This window comes from Pistacia vera, unplaced genomic scaffold (assembly GCF_008641045.1).
Source record: "Pistacia vera cultivar Batoury unplaced genomic scaffold, PisVer_v2 Contig328, whole genome shotgun sequence".
NCBI classification, from domain to species: domain Eukaryota; kingdom Viridiplantae; phylum Streptophyta; class Magnoliopsida; order Sapindales; family Anacardiaceae; genus Pistacia; species Pistacia vera.
In genome coordinates, this window is record NW_022196144.1 from 53,253 (window position 1) to 69,539 (window position 16,287).

General features: G+C 35.2%; 3 protein-coding genes across 5 annotated transcripts; 2 read left to right on the forward strand and 1 right to left on the reverse strand.

Moving 5' to 3' along the window:
- Positions 1-215: 215 nt before the first annotated feature.
- On the forward strand, positions 216-6,700 carry LOC116137493 (OVARIAN TUMOR DOMAIN-containing deubiquitinating enzyme 12). Its single transcript, XM_031423186.1, has 11 exons — positions 216-370; positions 884-1,294; positions 1,389-1,549; positions 2,185-2,258; positions 2,499-2,553; positions 2,722-2,796; positions 2,920-2,993; positions 3,078-3,126; positions 3,405-3,489; positions 4,031-4,087; positions 6,461-6,700. Exons 2-11 carry the CDS (start codon positions 955-957, stop codon positions 6,514-6,516), a joined length of 1,026 nt encoding a protein of 341 aa, XP_031279046.1. The 5' UTR covers positions 216-370; positions 884-954; the 3' UTR covers positions 6,517-6,700.
- Positions 6,701-8,059: 1,359 nt separating this feature from the next.
- On the reverse strand, positions 8,060-9,030 carry LOC116137502 (transcription factor TCP11-like). Its single transcript, XM_031423199.1, has one exon. The coding sequence runs from the start codon at positions 8,890-8,892 to the stop codon at positions 8,272-8,274; it is 621 nt and encodes a 206-aa protein (XP_031279059.1). The 5' UTR covers positions 8,893-9,030; the 3' UTR covers positions 8,060-8,271.
- Positions 9,031-10,326: 1,296 nt separating this feature from the next.
- LOC116137513 (RNA polymerase sigma factor sigF, chloroplastic-like) lies at positions 10,327-15,352 on the forward strand. Of its 3 annotated transcripts, none has more exons than XM_031423215.1 (9): positions 10,327-10,446; positions 11,343-11,494; positions 11,648-11,772; positions 11,866-12,060; positions 12,163-12,418; positions 12,494-12,724; positions 13,677-13,817; positions 13,990-14,190; positions 14,871-15,352. In XM_031423215.1, exons 1-9 carry the CDS (start codon positions 10,365-10,367, stop codon positions 15,156-15,158), a joined length of 1,671 nt encoding a protein of 556 aa, XP_031279075.1. In that variant the 5' UTR covers positions 10,327-10,364; the 3' UTR covers positions 15,159-15,352. The 3 variants fall into 3 exon arrangements, with proteins under 3 accessions (XP_031279075.1, XP_031279076.1, XP_031279077.1); XM_031423216.1 differs by having other exon boundaries at positions 10,343-10,446; positions 11,338-11,494; XM_031423217.1 differs by lacking the exon at positions 10,327-10,446 and having other exon boundaries at positions 11,440-11,545.
- The last annotated feature ends 935 nt before the right edge of the window (positions 15,353-16,287 follow it).

The window sequence follows — 16,287 nt, forward strand, 5'->3', positions numbered from 1 at the left end:
CAGCCATTAAACCGATTACATTTTAAAAAAATATAAAAAATAAAATAAAACTTAAAAAACAGCCGCTTAAACAACCCGAAATCATGTCCACACAATCGAAATCCAACGGCTGAACGTACTCGGTACTGTTCCGAAACTTGCTCGACTTTTAACGCACAAACAGTATATATAGGGTGGAAATGGAACGCGCCTCTTTGTTTAATTTCTTCAAAACATTTTATTTTTATTTTTTGTCAAATTTTTTCTATCGTCATCTTATTTACTCGTGTATTCCATTCATTCGTACCATACACGGCGCGTTGCTTACAAGCCAAAAATTTCAATTATTGAAAAAAATATATTAATTAGCTCTTAATCGAGCTGTAATCAGGTGAGTTTAATTTAAATTGTAAATTTCTTATTGATTAAGTTTGGATTTGGTTTTGATATTTTGAGTTCAAATGTTTGGTTAATATGTTTTTAGTTTTGAATTTTAGGTTTGGTTAATTGTTTGAGTTATTGTGTAATTAATGAATAATTAAGCGAAGAGTTATGAATTTGATTGGAATCATGGCAGAGGATTGAAGGCATCTGTTGATCTCAGTGCAAAATATTAAACAAAATGATATTTAATTGTTTTTTTGTTAGCATCACTACGCAGCATGTGAATAAGTACTTGGACTGGTGTTACTGGCACGGAATCAGATGTTATAATTGTGTTTGAATTAGTGTTTCTGTCTATACACAGTGAAGAACTTGTTTTTGAAAGAGAAAAGTTTTAACTTGAAGGTCAACTGTGTAAAGCTGTTGAGAATCTATGAACAAATATTTAAGTGCAGTGATTCATTTATTTATTTATTTATTTGAGAAGATATCAGTATTTATTTGGGAACTCTTTGGACAGAGAGTTGGTTAATTGGCGAGGGATCGCGATACTGTTTCGGATTTATTGTTGGATATATTGTTTTGAGGGAGATGATTATGGAGGAGCAAGATTCAGGTTTACTTCAATGGGGTCTTCATTTTTTTGAATGTGATCCTTATTTGCATTCTGGGTATCATGGTGAGATAGTTCAGCATGATGCTAATGACATCTATAATGGTCAGTATTTCAGAGATCATAGTGATGCAGAGTGTAATCAGGTAGAAAATGATGAGATTATTGCTCGTACCCTTCAAGAAGAATTTTCTCAAGAATTTTCACAATTAGCACTTGCAGAAGACTCTCAATATTCACATGCAGGAGAAGACCACCTGCAAGATTCTGTTCAGGACCATGATTGGCATAATTTGTCCACAAGGAATTATAGTTCAGGTATTCATGAAAGTTGCTAGTTGTACCTCATTTTATTTATGTGGTAGTTATTACCAATATTAAAATTTTTGATAAAATATTCTATTATGAGCAGGATATGAGTGTGGCCAAGATGAATCTGATGATACGGGGCCATCCTGTTCATGTTCTAGCCCTGGAGATGGAGAGGAGGATTCCTATTCCTTGGAGTTACCTAGTGAATATATACTAGATGAGGAAGTGGGAAAGAGGTTGAATCAAATGATTCCTATTCCTGTAAGTTAGCTTATTAAATCTATTATCTCAATCTTTGATTTTCTGTTTTACTTATCTATCAGAGTTATTTGATGGTATTAATTTCAATTTTATCTCATATTTTGTTAATATATGGCACAAATGAGTTATTGAGGATTTGGATGTTCCCGTTTGTCAGTTGCTTTTTTTAATCATGTGCCTTAGCTTGTGGGGGCATTTTTTCATTTGAATGGTGTGCTGTGATCGGGATTCTGAGAAATTTTCTATTCCATTTTCACTGTAAATTTACATTGTACAAGTGATTAAATATCCTTTGTAGCTTATTTAGACTAAACTTAGGTTCTCTATCATATGGAAATATGATAAGTTCTCAAATTAATGCATATCTTCTGCAGTGCATGAGTATCACTGATGTCGAGTATCACTGATGTTTTATGCCTGGACTATTGTACTCATATTTTGTTGCTAATATATAGTCTATTGTCTAAGATATCAGCTGCTTCTTTTTCATAGATTGAGTGCATGGATACTTAGGCTTAAACATCTATTGTCACAGAGCTAAAATCATTGATTGGTAATTTGGTATATGGTATATCAGCGATTTCTCAATGTGTGTGCATATCTGATCCTCGTTTAAATTTTCTTTTTGCATGTAGCATGTTCCTAGAATTAATGGGGAAATACCATCACTTGATGAAGCAACTTCAGATCATGAAAGATTGCTGAACAGGTATTATCAATATTCTTTACCTTGGGAATTAAACTGGATGAATCATAAACCAGAAGCCTATTTCAAATTTTCTTAAACAGTGATAGAAGATATAGAAGGATTATATTGAAATTTTAGTTCAACTGTAATTTGTTTAGAATTTGGTGTAATGAAGTTATTGTTGGCCTTTCTTTGTGGTTTTATCAGAAATGTTTTCTTCTTTTATTGAAGTTGATGCTGTATACCCTTTTTTCAATCTAGATTGCAGTTATATGGCTTTGTTGAGCTTAAAGTCCCAGGAGATGGCAACTGTCAGGTATGTTGCTTTAATCTATCCTTTTTTACTTCCTTTTTTTCCTTTTTCCTTTTTAATCTTAATCTCAAGCATAAAGGTTTATCAGTTTCTATATCTTTAATATGTCTATCACGGGATGTCCATTGCATGTAATGTATAATATTTACTGTTTTTTCTTTCATTTGCCAGTTTCGTGCTTTGTCAGATCAACTCTATAACACACCTGAGCATCACAAATATGTGAGACGACAAGTTGTAAATCAGGTTTGTTGTTCTAGAAGTTAGCTACTAATTTGCAAGTCTAAATTTTGACTTTGTTTTGTCAACCATGGTGTTTACTATATGGATCTTCATGTATCTCTTACTCAAATGGTTTGTTGTCAACAGCTGAAGTCTCATCCAGATATGTATGAAGGATACGTTCCCATGGAGTATGGTGAATATTTAAAGAAGATGTCCAAGTATTAGCCAAACACTTCCCATTATTGATTAAAAATGTTTCTGGTAAGGATGGCCATACTAATACCATTTTTGAATGAAATTAGGAGTGGTGAGTGGGGTGATCATGTCACGCTGCAGGCAGCTGCAGATTCGGTATGGATTTGGGACAATATTTTCTTTCTTTCAAGTTTATTAAGTTCTTATAATGATCCAAGTTTAAATGCTGTTTACTTATCCATTGCTGTAAAATTTATTTAACAGATACAAGTAATAGTAACTCCTTAGTCTTTTTCTTATCAAAAGAAGAAAAAGAAGGGAGGCTAATGCTTTATACATGTTGTGGCACAATAAACTATATTTTATGTTGTAGTTTACACAGTACTGTGCCTCCTTCATCCATTATTAATTCTCGTGGGTCTCTTTTATGGCAGTTTGGTGTAAAAATAATTGTTATTACTTCTTTTAAGGACACCTGTTACATAGAAATTCTTCCCAACACCAAGAAACCAAAAGGAGGTAAATTTTCAATTTGTTTATTTTGAAAGTCTGTCCCCTTTTTTTCCTATTTTCTGGTTTGATGATGGCTTTGATACTTTTCTGCTGAACTTCTGATTAGTCGCGTCTGTAATTCTTTTTTATACTGTTGTATTACTAAGCCAACAGACATTATTTATTGCTCTAGTTTTCTCATCTTGTGAATTTTGGGATTCAATTATTTGAGCCTATTTTAAACATCTATACTACTTGGCTCGTTGCTTATGCTACTTTTATTTTAGTGTCTCAAAAGGTTTTTTATGGTTACTTTGGAGTTTGTTGAGATTAAGATCAGGAAAACTGACATAAAGTAATGCCAAGCTAATTGATTACTTTTTCTGGCACATTATGAGATCAAATCACTCAGATACCACCCTCTAAGCTTTTATTAAATTTCTTTGTATGTATTAACTAAGCATGAAAAACACATTTCCTTGATTTTATATGCATATTAGTTAGATTAGCAAAGAGTTTAATATTGCTACGTCATCATCTTCTGGGCTTATTAAACCTTTTTGTGCAGTTATTTGCCTGAGTTTTTGGGCAGAGGTTCACTACAACTCAATCTATTCTCAAGAAGGTAATTACCTTTATCGACTCTTTCACTGTGTTTTGTGAATTGTGAGCTAAAGGTGTTATTTGAAGTCTAAAGATTTGATTTACATGTNTTCATAGATTGAGTGCATGGATACTTAGGCTTAAACATCTATTGTCACAGAGCTAAAATCATTGATTGGTAATTTGGTATATGGTATATCAGCGATTTCTCAATGTGTGTGCATATCTGATCCTCGTTTAAATTTTCTTTTTGCATGTAGCATGTTCCTAGAATTAATGGGGAAATACCATCACTTGATGAAGCAACTTCAGATCATGAAAGAATGCTGAACAGGTATTATCAATATTCTTTACCTTGGGAATTAAACTGGATGAATCATAAACCAGAAGCCTATTTCAAATTTTCTTAAACAGTGATAGAAGATATAGAAGGATTATATTGAAATTTTAGTTCAACTGTAATTTGTTTAGAATTTGGTGTAATGAAGTTATTGTTGGCCTTTCTTTGTGGTTTTATCAGAAATGTTTTCTTCTTTTATTGAAGTTGATGCTGTATACCCTTTTTTCAATCTAGATTGCAGTTATATGGCTTTGTTGAGCTTAAAGTCCCAGGAGATGGCAACTGTCAGGTATGTTGCTTTAATCTATCCTTTTTTACTTCCTTTTTTTCCTTTTTCCTTTTTAATCTTAATCTCAAGCATAAAGGTTTATCAGTTTCTATATCTTTAATATGTCTATCACGGGATGTCCATTGCATGTAATGTATAATATTTACTGTTTTTTCTTTCATTTGCCAGTTTCGTGCTTTGTCAGATCAACTCTATAACACACCTGAGCATCACAAATATGTGAGACGACAAGTTGTAAATCAGGTTTGTTGTTCTAGAAGTTAGCTACTAATTTGCAAGTCTAAATTTTGACTTTGTTTTGTCAACCATGGTGTTTACTATATGGATCTTCATGTATCTCTTACTCAAATGGTTTGTTGTCAACAGCTGAAGTCTCATCCAGATATGTATGAAGGATACGTTCCCATGGAGTATGGTGAATATTTAAAGAAGATGTCCAAGTATTAGCCAAACACTTCCCATTATTGATTAAAAATGTTTCTGGTAAGGATGGCCATACTAATACCATTTTTGAATGAAATTAGGAGTGGTGAGTGGGGTGATCATGTCACGCTGCAGGCAGCTGCAGATTCGGTATGGATTTGGGACAATATTTTCTTTCTTTCAAGTTTATTAAGTTCTTATAATGATCCAAGTTTAAATGCTGTTTACTTATCCATTGCTGTAAAATTTATTTAACAGATACAAGTAATAGTAACTCCTTAGTCTTTTTCTTATCAAAAGAAGAAAAAGAAGGGAGGCTAATGCTTTATACATGTTGTGGCACAATAAACTATATTTTATGTTGTAGTTTACACAGTACTGTGCCTCCTTCATCCATTATTAATTCTCGTGGGTCTCTTTTATGGCAGTTTGGTGTAAAAATAATTGTTATTACTTCTTTTAAGGACACCTGTTACATAGAAATTCTTCCCAACACCAAGAAACCAAAAGGAGGTAAATTTTCAATTTGTTTATTTTGAAAGTCTGTCCCCTTTTTTTCCTATTTTCTGGTTTGATGATGGCTTTGATACTTTTCTGCTGAACTTCTGATTAGTCGCGTCTGTAATTCTTTTTTATACTGTTGTATTACTAAGCCAACAGACATTATTTATTGCTCTAGTTTTCTCATCTTGTGAATTTTGGGATTCAATTATTTGAGCCTATTTTAAACATCTATACTACTTGGCTCGTTGCTTATGCTACTTTTATTTTAGTGTCTCAAAAGGTTTTTTATGGTTACTTTGGAGTTTGTTGAGATTAAGATCAGGAAAACTGACATAAAGTAATGCCAAGCTAATTGATTACTTTTTCTGGCACATTATGAGATCAAATCACTCAGATACCACCCTCTAAGCTTTTATTAAATTTCTTTGTATGTATTAACTAAGCATGAAAAACACATTTCCTTGATTTTATATGCATATTAGTTAGATTAGCAAAGAGTTTAATATTGCTACGTCATCATCTTCTGGGCTTATTAAACCTTTTTGTGCAGTTATTTGCCTGAGTTTTTGGGCAGAGGTTCACTACAACTCAATCTATTCTCAAGAAGGTAATTACCTTTATCGACTCTTTCACTGTGTTTTGTGAATTGTGAGCTAAAGGTGTTATTTGAAGTCTAAAGATTTGATTTACATGTCATTAGGAAAACGTTTGGGTTGATTCCATTGAACAACAGAACTAAAATATTAGATGATAAATATTGTGTAATGAGAAGATTCTTAAAATTATAGCTTAATCCTGACAAGTGAAGATGGAATTAAATCTTAGATTTGGGTTTTCAGATATACCTTTGCGGGAGTCTAGACGGAAGAAAAGATGGTGGAACTTTGGGAATTAGCATATAGAATGTCAAAGTAGCTTGTGGCATACTTCTCTCATTTTGTTGAATTCTGCCGTTGCTGCTCGACTTTTCTGTGTGGGTCTACTTCTTGGAGCAAGAATTTGCCTTTTCATGTTCATTTTCAAAACATTATATATTCCCCTTTTTTTCTCGCAGTTTTGCATGCATATGTATAGCAATGCAAGCAATGCAAGAGCCGGCTTATCAAATACAATTCTTTGCTTCATTTATTCACGGTTATGTGTTGAATTATTTAAGTGGCATAATATTTTATTGTATGATGAATTTACAATAATCTTAATCTGAAAAGCCCATATATACTAACATATATAATTATGTCCAAATACAATATGTAGATTATGGTTGCCGAGTGAATTTCAAGATTTTTCATTTTCTTCCTCAGTGGAATACCGTTTTGAGTATTGATTTTTATTTTTTATTATTTTTTAACGCAAGATGCCTTTTCGAGGCTTGGTAGGGCTCTTGTACACGACATTTGTAGCTTTTCTGGTAAAATTCTAGATGAAATTTGTCCTGTTTTTTATCCCAAGGAATATTAAGGACAATTCAGTATGGTGGACATAGGCGAACTGGGTAAAGGTAAAGGACAAGACTAAAAAGCAGTGTTCTAAAAATCAGACCGGACCAGCTGTTCGGATCGGTTTGACTGGGAATCAAAACTAGAAGATTCATCGGCACCTCTACATCAAAAGTTCCATCATTCCAAACTTCGATTGGCCATCGATCACCGTCCACCATTGTTCACGCAACTGTCGACTTTCTTTCTTGATTCTGAAAAAGTTCGATACCAGTATAACTTCCTGACACCACAATAGAACCTATACATCAAAAGTCCCATCATTCCAAACTTCGATTAACCGTTGATCATTGCTGCCGTCATCACTCACAAGTCTCTTTGTGCAACAATGGTGTTTTGGATAGATTTCAAACCTTAAGGGAGTCATAGAATTATTTAGGAGTGTTTTTGATGAATTTCAAACACTTAGGGACTAAAAAACTTTTACAGTATACTGTCTAACCGACCAATCCAACCATAACCGGACTCTTGAGCGGGTCAAGTCCAGCTAAAAAGTAAAAAGTGACAATTAGGTGCACCTGAAGAAGATTACGTACCGGTACAGTGATAAAACTTAACCAAATATCTCTAGTAAAAAAGTAATACTATAGTAACCGCAAATGTGCAACAAACTACAAATTTATAGACTGAATAACTGTTAATTCATTATAAATTAATATTGTAATTTTTGATAACTCTACCGCTTTCCTAGTAAAATTAGAAACGAATTCGGATTTCTTAATGAAGTTCCTAATCGAAATCTAATTAAATATGGCCACGGATGAATCCGTGTTTGTGAATGCAGCCATATCGCCATCATCGGCGAAAGAAGGATAACGGCCATTTGCATTCCTCAACTCCTCACTGCACATATTATATTCCTCTCAAGTTTCAAATTATTCTTAAATGATGGTCCTATTTTCTCCTTTATCTCAACCACTCGAAACAAACTCTCGCTTTTAAAAAGGAACCCATCTCCATTGCTACTAAAATTTTAAATTTTTACATCTTTCTTCTTACTAAAACCTTTACCTACAAAACATAATAAACGAGAAACCCCATAAGAGGAGAAAGACAGAGAGAGACTGAACAGTACAACTGCACTAAGCCCAAAAGCAATAAAACCCATGTTACTGTTTATCTGTAAACTACATCTACTTTTCTCTAATATCTATTTATTGACGTTCTCCGATCATCTCCTCTTGCCGTCTCCTCTCCTCCGCTTCCTCCGCCACGGCAGGCTGCAACAGAAGAGCCGTGAACGGCATGTGCCGATACCCATTTCCAGCATACTGTAATCCCAAGGGCTGGCACAAGTCCAGCCGACAGCTCGGGGGTGGGGCCGCAACGAACATCCCCGGGGCCGCAGAGCTGACGGGTTGAACCCGACACGGCACCGACGGCGGCGACGATGAAATAGGTGCCGGCCCCGCCGTGGAAGCCGATACGGCGATAGCAGGAACTGTTCCGGTTCCCGTCGCGGCGATAATGGAGGGCTCCGCCTGGCGTAGGAGCCACTCAATAGTCTCCCCGTCGGAACGGTGGCCGAGTTCTCGGGTCAGCTGGAAGATCCTAGCCGCACAGAGGGCCGGCATCCGTACACGGCGGCCCCGGCCGTTGACCTTGGTATGGCGGTCCCTTGAGGCAGTGGTGGAAAGGGCGCGTTTCCGTGGATGGGCCAGTTGGTTCTTGGGTGGCGAATGGTTCGCAACAGAAGTGGTGGTGGTAGCGTTGGTGGTAGTGGTGGTGGAAAGATTAAGCTTTTGTTGGGTATGAAGTGGGATGTCTGAGGCCATTTAGGGTTTAAAACCAAAACAAAGAAATAAAAATGGAGGAGAAAATTTAGGGTTCGAGAAAAAAGAGAACAAGGGAGAGAGAAGAGGAAGAGGGTGTTTTTTGAGGATTCGATTAACCTCACAAAGAAGAGGTGGGGGCTATTTAAGATGGAGAGTGAGTTGTGGGGTCTTATTTAGCTGACGTGTTAAAAAGTGAGAGGTATCAAACTTTGGAATGGGGCCTACCAATCAGATGGTAGAGTTAGTGGGGCCCGAATGTAGACGTGGAGAATCCCTGTGAGGTTGATGCCATTTGACATTTTGGTATTTCAGTCTCACCATAAAGTGCGTACGGACCAATTCCCAAAAGCTCACTCGCAAAGATAATTTTTAAATTTTAATATTATTGAAAATTAAAAAGAACAATACTGTCTTTATAATTGAATTATATCATCTGATAAAAAATAAAAAATAAAATTTTATTTGAGCATATAACTAAGTTAAATGACTCAGTTACAGTTATAAGTAAATTATTATTAAATTAAAAATTATCTACCGTAAATTTGTAATTATTTTGCAGGATAACGAAGGTTACTATAACGTCAGCAACTGAGGGTCAAAAAGTGAAAAAGCTTTTGTTGGAGTTGATGAGCCACGCGCTTATATTTGCTGTGCTGCTTATTGTCTTAAATTTGGTGAGCTTTCTGACACATTGACCGAACTTCAAATATCGAAATTTAAATTTAATTCTCAAATTTACCCTTGATTCCCATCTGCTCTGATAATTTTAATTTAATTTAAATTATTGAATATTACTTAATGATTTTAAGTTTTAAATTAAATAATATTATACTTACATGTCTGAAATTACCCTTTCAAGTTATGAATATAAAGTAAAAAAGAATTTTTTTTCTTTCTAAGATTAGAACTTAAGGAAGAGATTATAAAATGGTTAATTTAGGAATATATTATTTTATTTTATCGATTTAAAGAGTTACTATGGGCTCAAATAACATCAGTTTTAGCCCAAACCTATCTTAAGTCTTAACCCATGATTAAGGCCCAAATACCAAGTCCCAACACATGGGCCACAGTCCATAAAAAGATCAAGATCAGTTATAATGCAGTAGCCTAATAACGTAGCACATGGTCCAAAACTTCACAAAGTCAATGCTGACTGGAACGACGCCGTTTCGAAAGTGAAAATATCCCAAATTCCCAATAGAAAAAGATATAAAATGAAAGAGAGAATAGAGAAAGCCCAAGTCCAACCTGATCCTTTCAGGCAATGTTGTATGAATTTTGAGGCGTGAAATAGCCTTCTCATTTCTCAAAGCGGTGGACTTCACTTCACTTCACACCTTTCTCTTCGTATTTATCTTCAAACACATTACACAACACAACACAACACAAACACTTTTACATTTGTAATGAATTCTCAGTTCTGTAGTTAGTTAGTTAGTTAGTTAGAGATTCTTTATAACTAATATTTAATGGAAGCTGGACGAAATTTGCTATCTTCACCTCCATCATTTCCTTCAAGAACCCACCTCAAAAACACCTCTTCTTCTTCAGGTAACAAATGTTGCAAATCTTTAAGCTTTCTTGTTTCTTTGCCGCCCCATTTGGTTATTTGTTAAATTTAGTGTGTAATTTTTGTGGTCGCCATTTCATTTTTTAGCGGCTTTGTATTTCTTTTCTACTAAAGTTTTTTACTTGGCGAACGGGAGTTAAAAGGAAATGGGGATGTGAAGTTTGAGTTATTGTGTTTAGTGGGTTAATGATAATATGTTAGTATGAGTTTTAAGTACAAGACCAGGTTACATTTGGTTTTGTTGTTTCATTTGTGATGACGGATTTATTTGAAGCATGGTGGAGCATTTTATTCTTAAATAGGATTTACACAGTTCACCTTTATGTTAGATGTTTTCCTTCTTGATTAATTTCTTGAATTATCTTGTTTTAGTGTGTGTATGTGTTCCGGTATTTGTTGGTGTAAGTTTTAGGGATTGTGTTAAACGTTTACCTAAGCAGCCAATGTTAAGGAAACACTTAAGGTTTCAGCATTGAGTCATTAAAAGACAGGTGTTTGCCGTTGATGCATTGAAATGTGCATCAATTAATCGTTTTGAAACTTCGATGTTCAGAATCTTTCTTAACGCGTATCCTTAGGACATACATTTGGGAGCCTAAAGTAAAATTATATATGGAGGTATGGAAACACACATATCTTTTATCGGTGATTCAGAGGTTTCATGTTCTTGTGCTACATCTTTGTTTAATGCTTGAAATTAGAAGGAAATGCTGGCATCTGGTTAATTGTTATTAATTTGTAAGACTCTTTAATAAATATTTGATATTCACGTAGTTTGTTAAAGATTTATGGTGATCTATTCTGTATTTTTTTTTTTTTTTATAATTAATTAATTTTTTAAATAACACCCTGCACGGTTGTGTGCGTATTACTGCAGTTCTGAAGCTTCATGAGCAAGCTGCCCCCACAATGTCTTCTGTTCCAACTTTTACAGTAGCTCGACATTTTCCTACATCAGTTCTTTTACAAGAGCAGCGCGATGAATATAGGCCGATCTTACACATGTCTAAGGAAGACAAAACGTCTATGGTTAGACATTCTTGTCTATATATGAATGCATTTTGAGTTAGAAATATTTAGGTATAGCAATGCATCTTTTCTTTTCCTTCACATGGTTGACAACTTGTTTGTTTTTCTACTTCATGTATCATCATTGTTTGCCTTACTTCTGCTCCATTGCAGCCAACTATGGATAGGAGGCAGTTGGAGACTGGGGCCTCAGTTCTTGAAGAGAACTCCAGCAACTTGGATCAATTAGTGCAGGACTTTGAGCACCAATTGCTTCACTTGCCTGGTTTATGGAATTTGTAAGATGAATGGAAATATTTAATTTTTGTTTCTTCTGGTTGCAATTTTGCCTCTGAACTGGATGTTATGTGGTTCTGTAATTTCTCTTGCAGATTGCGACCTGGACAAACAGGGGTAAATAATTCCTTGTCAACTATGCAGTCTAGTACAAGTAACACTGAGGAGTTTGAACCATTTAATGCAGTTGCCCTTGCTAGGAAGGCTTTGTCAGCATCGAAAGAAGCAGCCTCATTAGCTGAGAACCCCAAGTTAAATGGAGCTGAATCTGATGATATAATTTCAACCAGGTACTTGTTATTAAGTGTTTACGGGCATGTTTCTCTGTTACTTTGCTATTATTTTGAGGTCAATTTCTCTGAGGACTAAGATTCTTAATTTGGCTCTACTAGTTCATCAAATTTTCCTCTCAACGAGGTGAAAACCGTTCGGTCAACCCGGCGTTTGGAGAGACGGTCAAAGAAAAGGAGGGTTTCTAAACCACAAGTTATGGTTCCTGAAACTTATAGGTCTAAAAAGTCAGATGTGCAGAAAAAGTTAAGTGAAGGGTTTAATCCTAATGATCCTCTCCGATTGTTCTTGTGGGGTCCCGAAACAAGACAACTTTTGACTGTGAAAGAAGAATCTGAGTGCGTTGCTCAAATACAGGTGTTTTCTAACTCCTTTTTTCTTTGTAGTAAATGATTAATTTCCAGATGGTCTTATTTATGAGAAATGTAACAGAATTTGATGAGATTGGAGAAGGTGAAGAGTAAGCTTGAATCTCAGTTTGGTCGTGAACCCACCTTGATTGAATGGGCTGATGCTGTTGAGCTTAATTGTCGGGACTTGCAGTCAGAACTTCAGTCTGGTAATAACAGCAGAGAGAAGTTGATCAATGCAAATTTACGCTTGGTTGTTCATGTTGCCAAACAATATCAAGGCCGTGGTCTCATCCTTCAGGACCTATTGCAGGTTAATCAGAAGACATTTAATATTGGAAATTGCCTTTAGTTTTGTTCAATATCATTGATCAGAGTAAGCATGTGACTCTGGATCACTTTAGTAGAAAGCTTAAAATTTGATGGCTGCTAGCAGGTCCTGAGATAAAAGTAGATAAAAGGTTTGGAGCCTTGTGGTTTTTTAGTTTATTTCAATATCATTGATCAGAGTAAGAAAGTGAATGTGGATCACTTTTGTAGAAAGCTTAAAATCTGATGGCTGCTAGCAGGTCCTGTGGGAACAGAAGAAAAAGGGTTTAAATCCTTATGGTTTGTTATATATATATATATATATATATATATATAGCGGGGCTCATGAACACCACTTTTGTGACATAAAATTTGACACAAGTTTGAGTCTTAGGATCAAGGCACTTTGAAAGTTGAGAGTCCATGCAACTTGCATAATTAAAGCACCTTGGACATGGCAATTTAAATGCCCTCTTAATCATTTAAATGTATCAGTCTAACAACTCTAAAATTGTGTCAAAACTTGTGTAAAAAAAGTGGGGCTCTTGATCCTAGTGTACCTATATATGTATAGATAGATGAAGGGGGTGTTCAGGTTTGGGGTTAAGAGTTCCTTCAAACTGACTAGATGAATTTTAGGATGCTTCCCTAATATTGTTTTGGATATTCGAGCTCTGTCTCTTGCATGAGTTTTCCTACAAACTGGGGTACCGTTATATTTTGTTCTTAGAAAACCAAATGATCATATTATCAATTATTAATCTGTCACATTAACATTTTTATTCTTGATTGCAAAGAACAGGAAAAGAAATTGAAACCTAGGTTATTATTTTTTGTGAACTTCATGACCATGAAAAATAAAATTCTATCAGAAACATCTCTGGATACAAAAGAACGGAATAATTTTGTTCAGAAGTTAACTAATATAATTCTGTTTCTTTGTTAAACTATTTTAGGAGGGGAGTATGGGTCTTATGAAGAGTGTTGAGAGGTTCAAACCCGATGCAGGTTGCCGATTTGCCAGCTATGCATACTGGTGGATAAGGCAGACAATTAGGAAGGCGATATTTCAACATTCTAGGACAATCCGGTTGCCGGTAATGACAATTGCCTTTTCTCTTTAATCCATAAATGTGTATTGGTTTATTGGTGTTCCTTTGGAAAGACTTGGATGGGTTCAAATCCATCAAAGTTGTTGGACATATATTTTTTCTTATGTATGCAAACAGGGCTTTGATACCTGTGAGAGAATTTTTTTATTATTTGCAGGAGCATGTATATACCCTCCTGAGCAAGGTACTGGAAGCAAAAAGATTATGCATTCAAGAAGGAAATCATTGTCCGAATAAAGAAGAATTGGCGATACGTGTTGGAATTACAGTTGAGAAGTTGGATAACTTGTTATTTTTCACAAGAATGCCACTCTCCATGCAACAGCCTGTTTGGGCAGACCAAGATACTACTTTTCAGGTAATGGTGCTTGCCAAAATTTCCATCTGACTATGCAAGATGAGGATTTTTTTTAAAAAGAAAGTCTTCTTTCCTTGATCCCTACAACTTCTGTTTCCATTACATGGTATTTGCAACTGATTTGTGAGCAAACAAGATAGGAGTCTGATGAGTATATACATACTTGGGTATTTGGAAAATTGCTATGTAGGTTGGCATATATTTGCAAAATTGTTGTAATGTTTGAGAAATCGATTTCAGCCACTTAATGATCTAGACTAGCAGAAATTTGTTAAAAAAGTTTTCTCAAATATATTGACGAGGAAAGCACTTAGCAAACATTTGGAGTTGTGTTATTTGATTCAGAGGACTGTTTCAAACATGTTTTACTCAGTCTAAAAGGATCATAATATTACTATCTGTATGTATATATATTTGGATTGGACAATTATTCAAGTGCTGGTATAGTATATGCTCTAATACCTTTTCTTCTATATATGAATTCTCGTCATTATTGATCTGAGTGAGGACTGCTAAGACTAGTGGCTACTGGAATATCAAAGTTATTACAGATGGAGATTTGGCCAATTTTGGTTTATGATATCTTTCTTAATCTTTCTTAAAGTTATTGTTTGCATAAATGTTCTGTACTTTCTCAGGTTAAAGAAATCAGTATCATAACAATCTCTTGTAATATGCAGGAGATAACTGCAGACACTGGGATTGAGATCCCAAACATTAGTGTGGCAAAGCAATTGATGAGGCAGCATGTGCGCAACCTTCTAAACGTTCTAAACCCCAAAGAAAGACGAATAATCAGGCTAAGATTTGGCATTGAAGATGGGAAACCGAAATCACTGTCTGACATCGGGAGCATGTTTGGATTATCCAAGGAAAGAGTTCGGCAACTGGAGAACCGAGCTGTATACAGGCTTAAACAGTCCCTTGGCAGTGAAGGACTAGCTGGATATGCAGATTTACTTGTTTAGATATAAAAACGAAGCTATATTGTTCATTTTATTTATAAAGTGACTTTAGGCTTGAAGGTCTTGTATTTTGCATATGAACTAGCTTACGACAGCGTTTCAAGTGCTTCAAGGATGAAACATTGTAACATTATTTTCCACGCATGAAAATCAGTGTTTTAATAAATAACCCGGGGTGAAACCCGGCAAAGTTGTCAGATCTTGGGTTGGCCGGTTTACTCGGTTTGACCGGTTGATCAAACCAGGCGTCAAAAAGTTTCAACTTTAGCAAATATACCCCTAAAAATTATGTTAAGCCCATACAAGTTTAAAATTTAGCAAACAAACTCCAAATAAAAATTGACAGTTAATTGTTTGGTGATAGCGATACACCAAATGCAATTCCAATTATCTTTGAGCCAATTTCTCATAAAATCTATCCAGGATCTGGTCGAAATTGGTTCGAGTTTGGTCAAATCTCACAAACCCCAACTTCGACAATCCAGTCTAGATCTTATCACTATCGATGTCGACAACCCTCTCCATAATCACAAATATTCTCCACTTAGCCTCCTAATCAAAACCATCTCTCTCTATAATCACAAATATTCTCCACTTAGCCTCCTAATCAAAACCATCTCACCCACCCTTGTTCGCATAGCCAATAGCTGGCAAAAGTGGGTTGTTGTTTTCATCGGTTTTTTTAGATTTTGAGTCGATTTGCTTACCGGAAATTACCTCTGTCGTCACTATTGCACTCACTAGTCCTTCCTCTTCTAAAGCCTCAACATTCTGACCTTCAATTGTACGTCAATTATCATCTTAATTTTTAGGGTTTTTGGTGAATAAGAAAATTGGTAACCGAACTCGAAACCTGGTTGAGCCTGTTCAAGTGTTCAACAAGCCGGCTGGGTTTTAAAACACTGGTGAAAAATAAAAAAGAGAAATCTCTAATCTGTAATCATTCTAAGACAGATTCTAATCGAGCCAAAGCTGATATTCTGTAGTTTTTTTTTTTTTTTTTTTGGGTGAAAGACAAACAGAAGGGTTTAATTTCATTTTACAAGCAAAAGGAAAAGATGATCTTTCTCGGTAAAAGAAAAAGAAAATAAAAAACTCCATATGGGTCAGAAGTCTTAATGTCTTATGCAAA

Excerpts from the sequence above, each read along its gene's own strand:
- LOC116137493 (XM_031423186.1), top strand. The coding sequence starts at position 955 with ATGATTATGGAGGAGCAAGATTCAGGTTTACTTCAATGGGGTCTTCAT. Across the intron at positions 1,295-1,388 it reads CACAAGGAATTATAGTTCAG|GATATGAGTGTGGCCAAGAT; the intron begins GTATTCATGAAA and ends TATTATGAGCAG. Across the intron at positions 2,554-2,721 it reads CAGGAGATGGCAACTGTCAG|TTTCGTGCTTTGTCAGATCA; the intron begins GTATGTTGCTTT and ends TTCATTTGCCAG.
- LOC116137502 (XM_031423199.1), bottom strand. The coding sequence starts at position 8,892 with ATGGCCTCAGACATCCCACTTCATACCCAACAAAAGCTTAATCTTTCC.
- LOC116137513 (XM_031423215.1), top strand. The coding sequence starts at position 10,365 with ATGGAAGCTGGACGAAATTTGCTATCTTCACCTCCATCATTTCCTTCA. Across the intron at positions 12,419-12,493 it reads AGTGCGTTGCTCAAATACAG|AATTTGATGAGATTGGAGAA; the intron begins GTGTTTTCTAAC and ends GAAATGTAACAG. Across the intron at positions 14,191-14,870 it reads ACCAAGATACTACTTTTCAG|GAGATAACTGCAGACACTGG; the intron begins GTAATGGTGCTT and ends TGTAATATGCAG.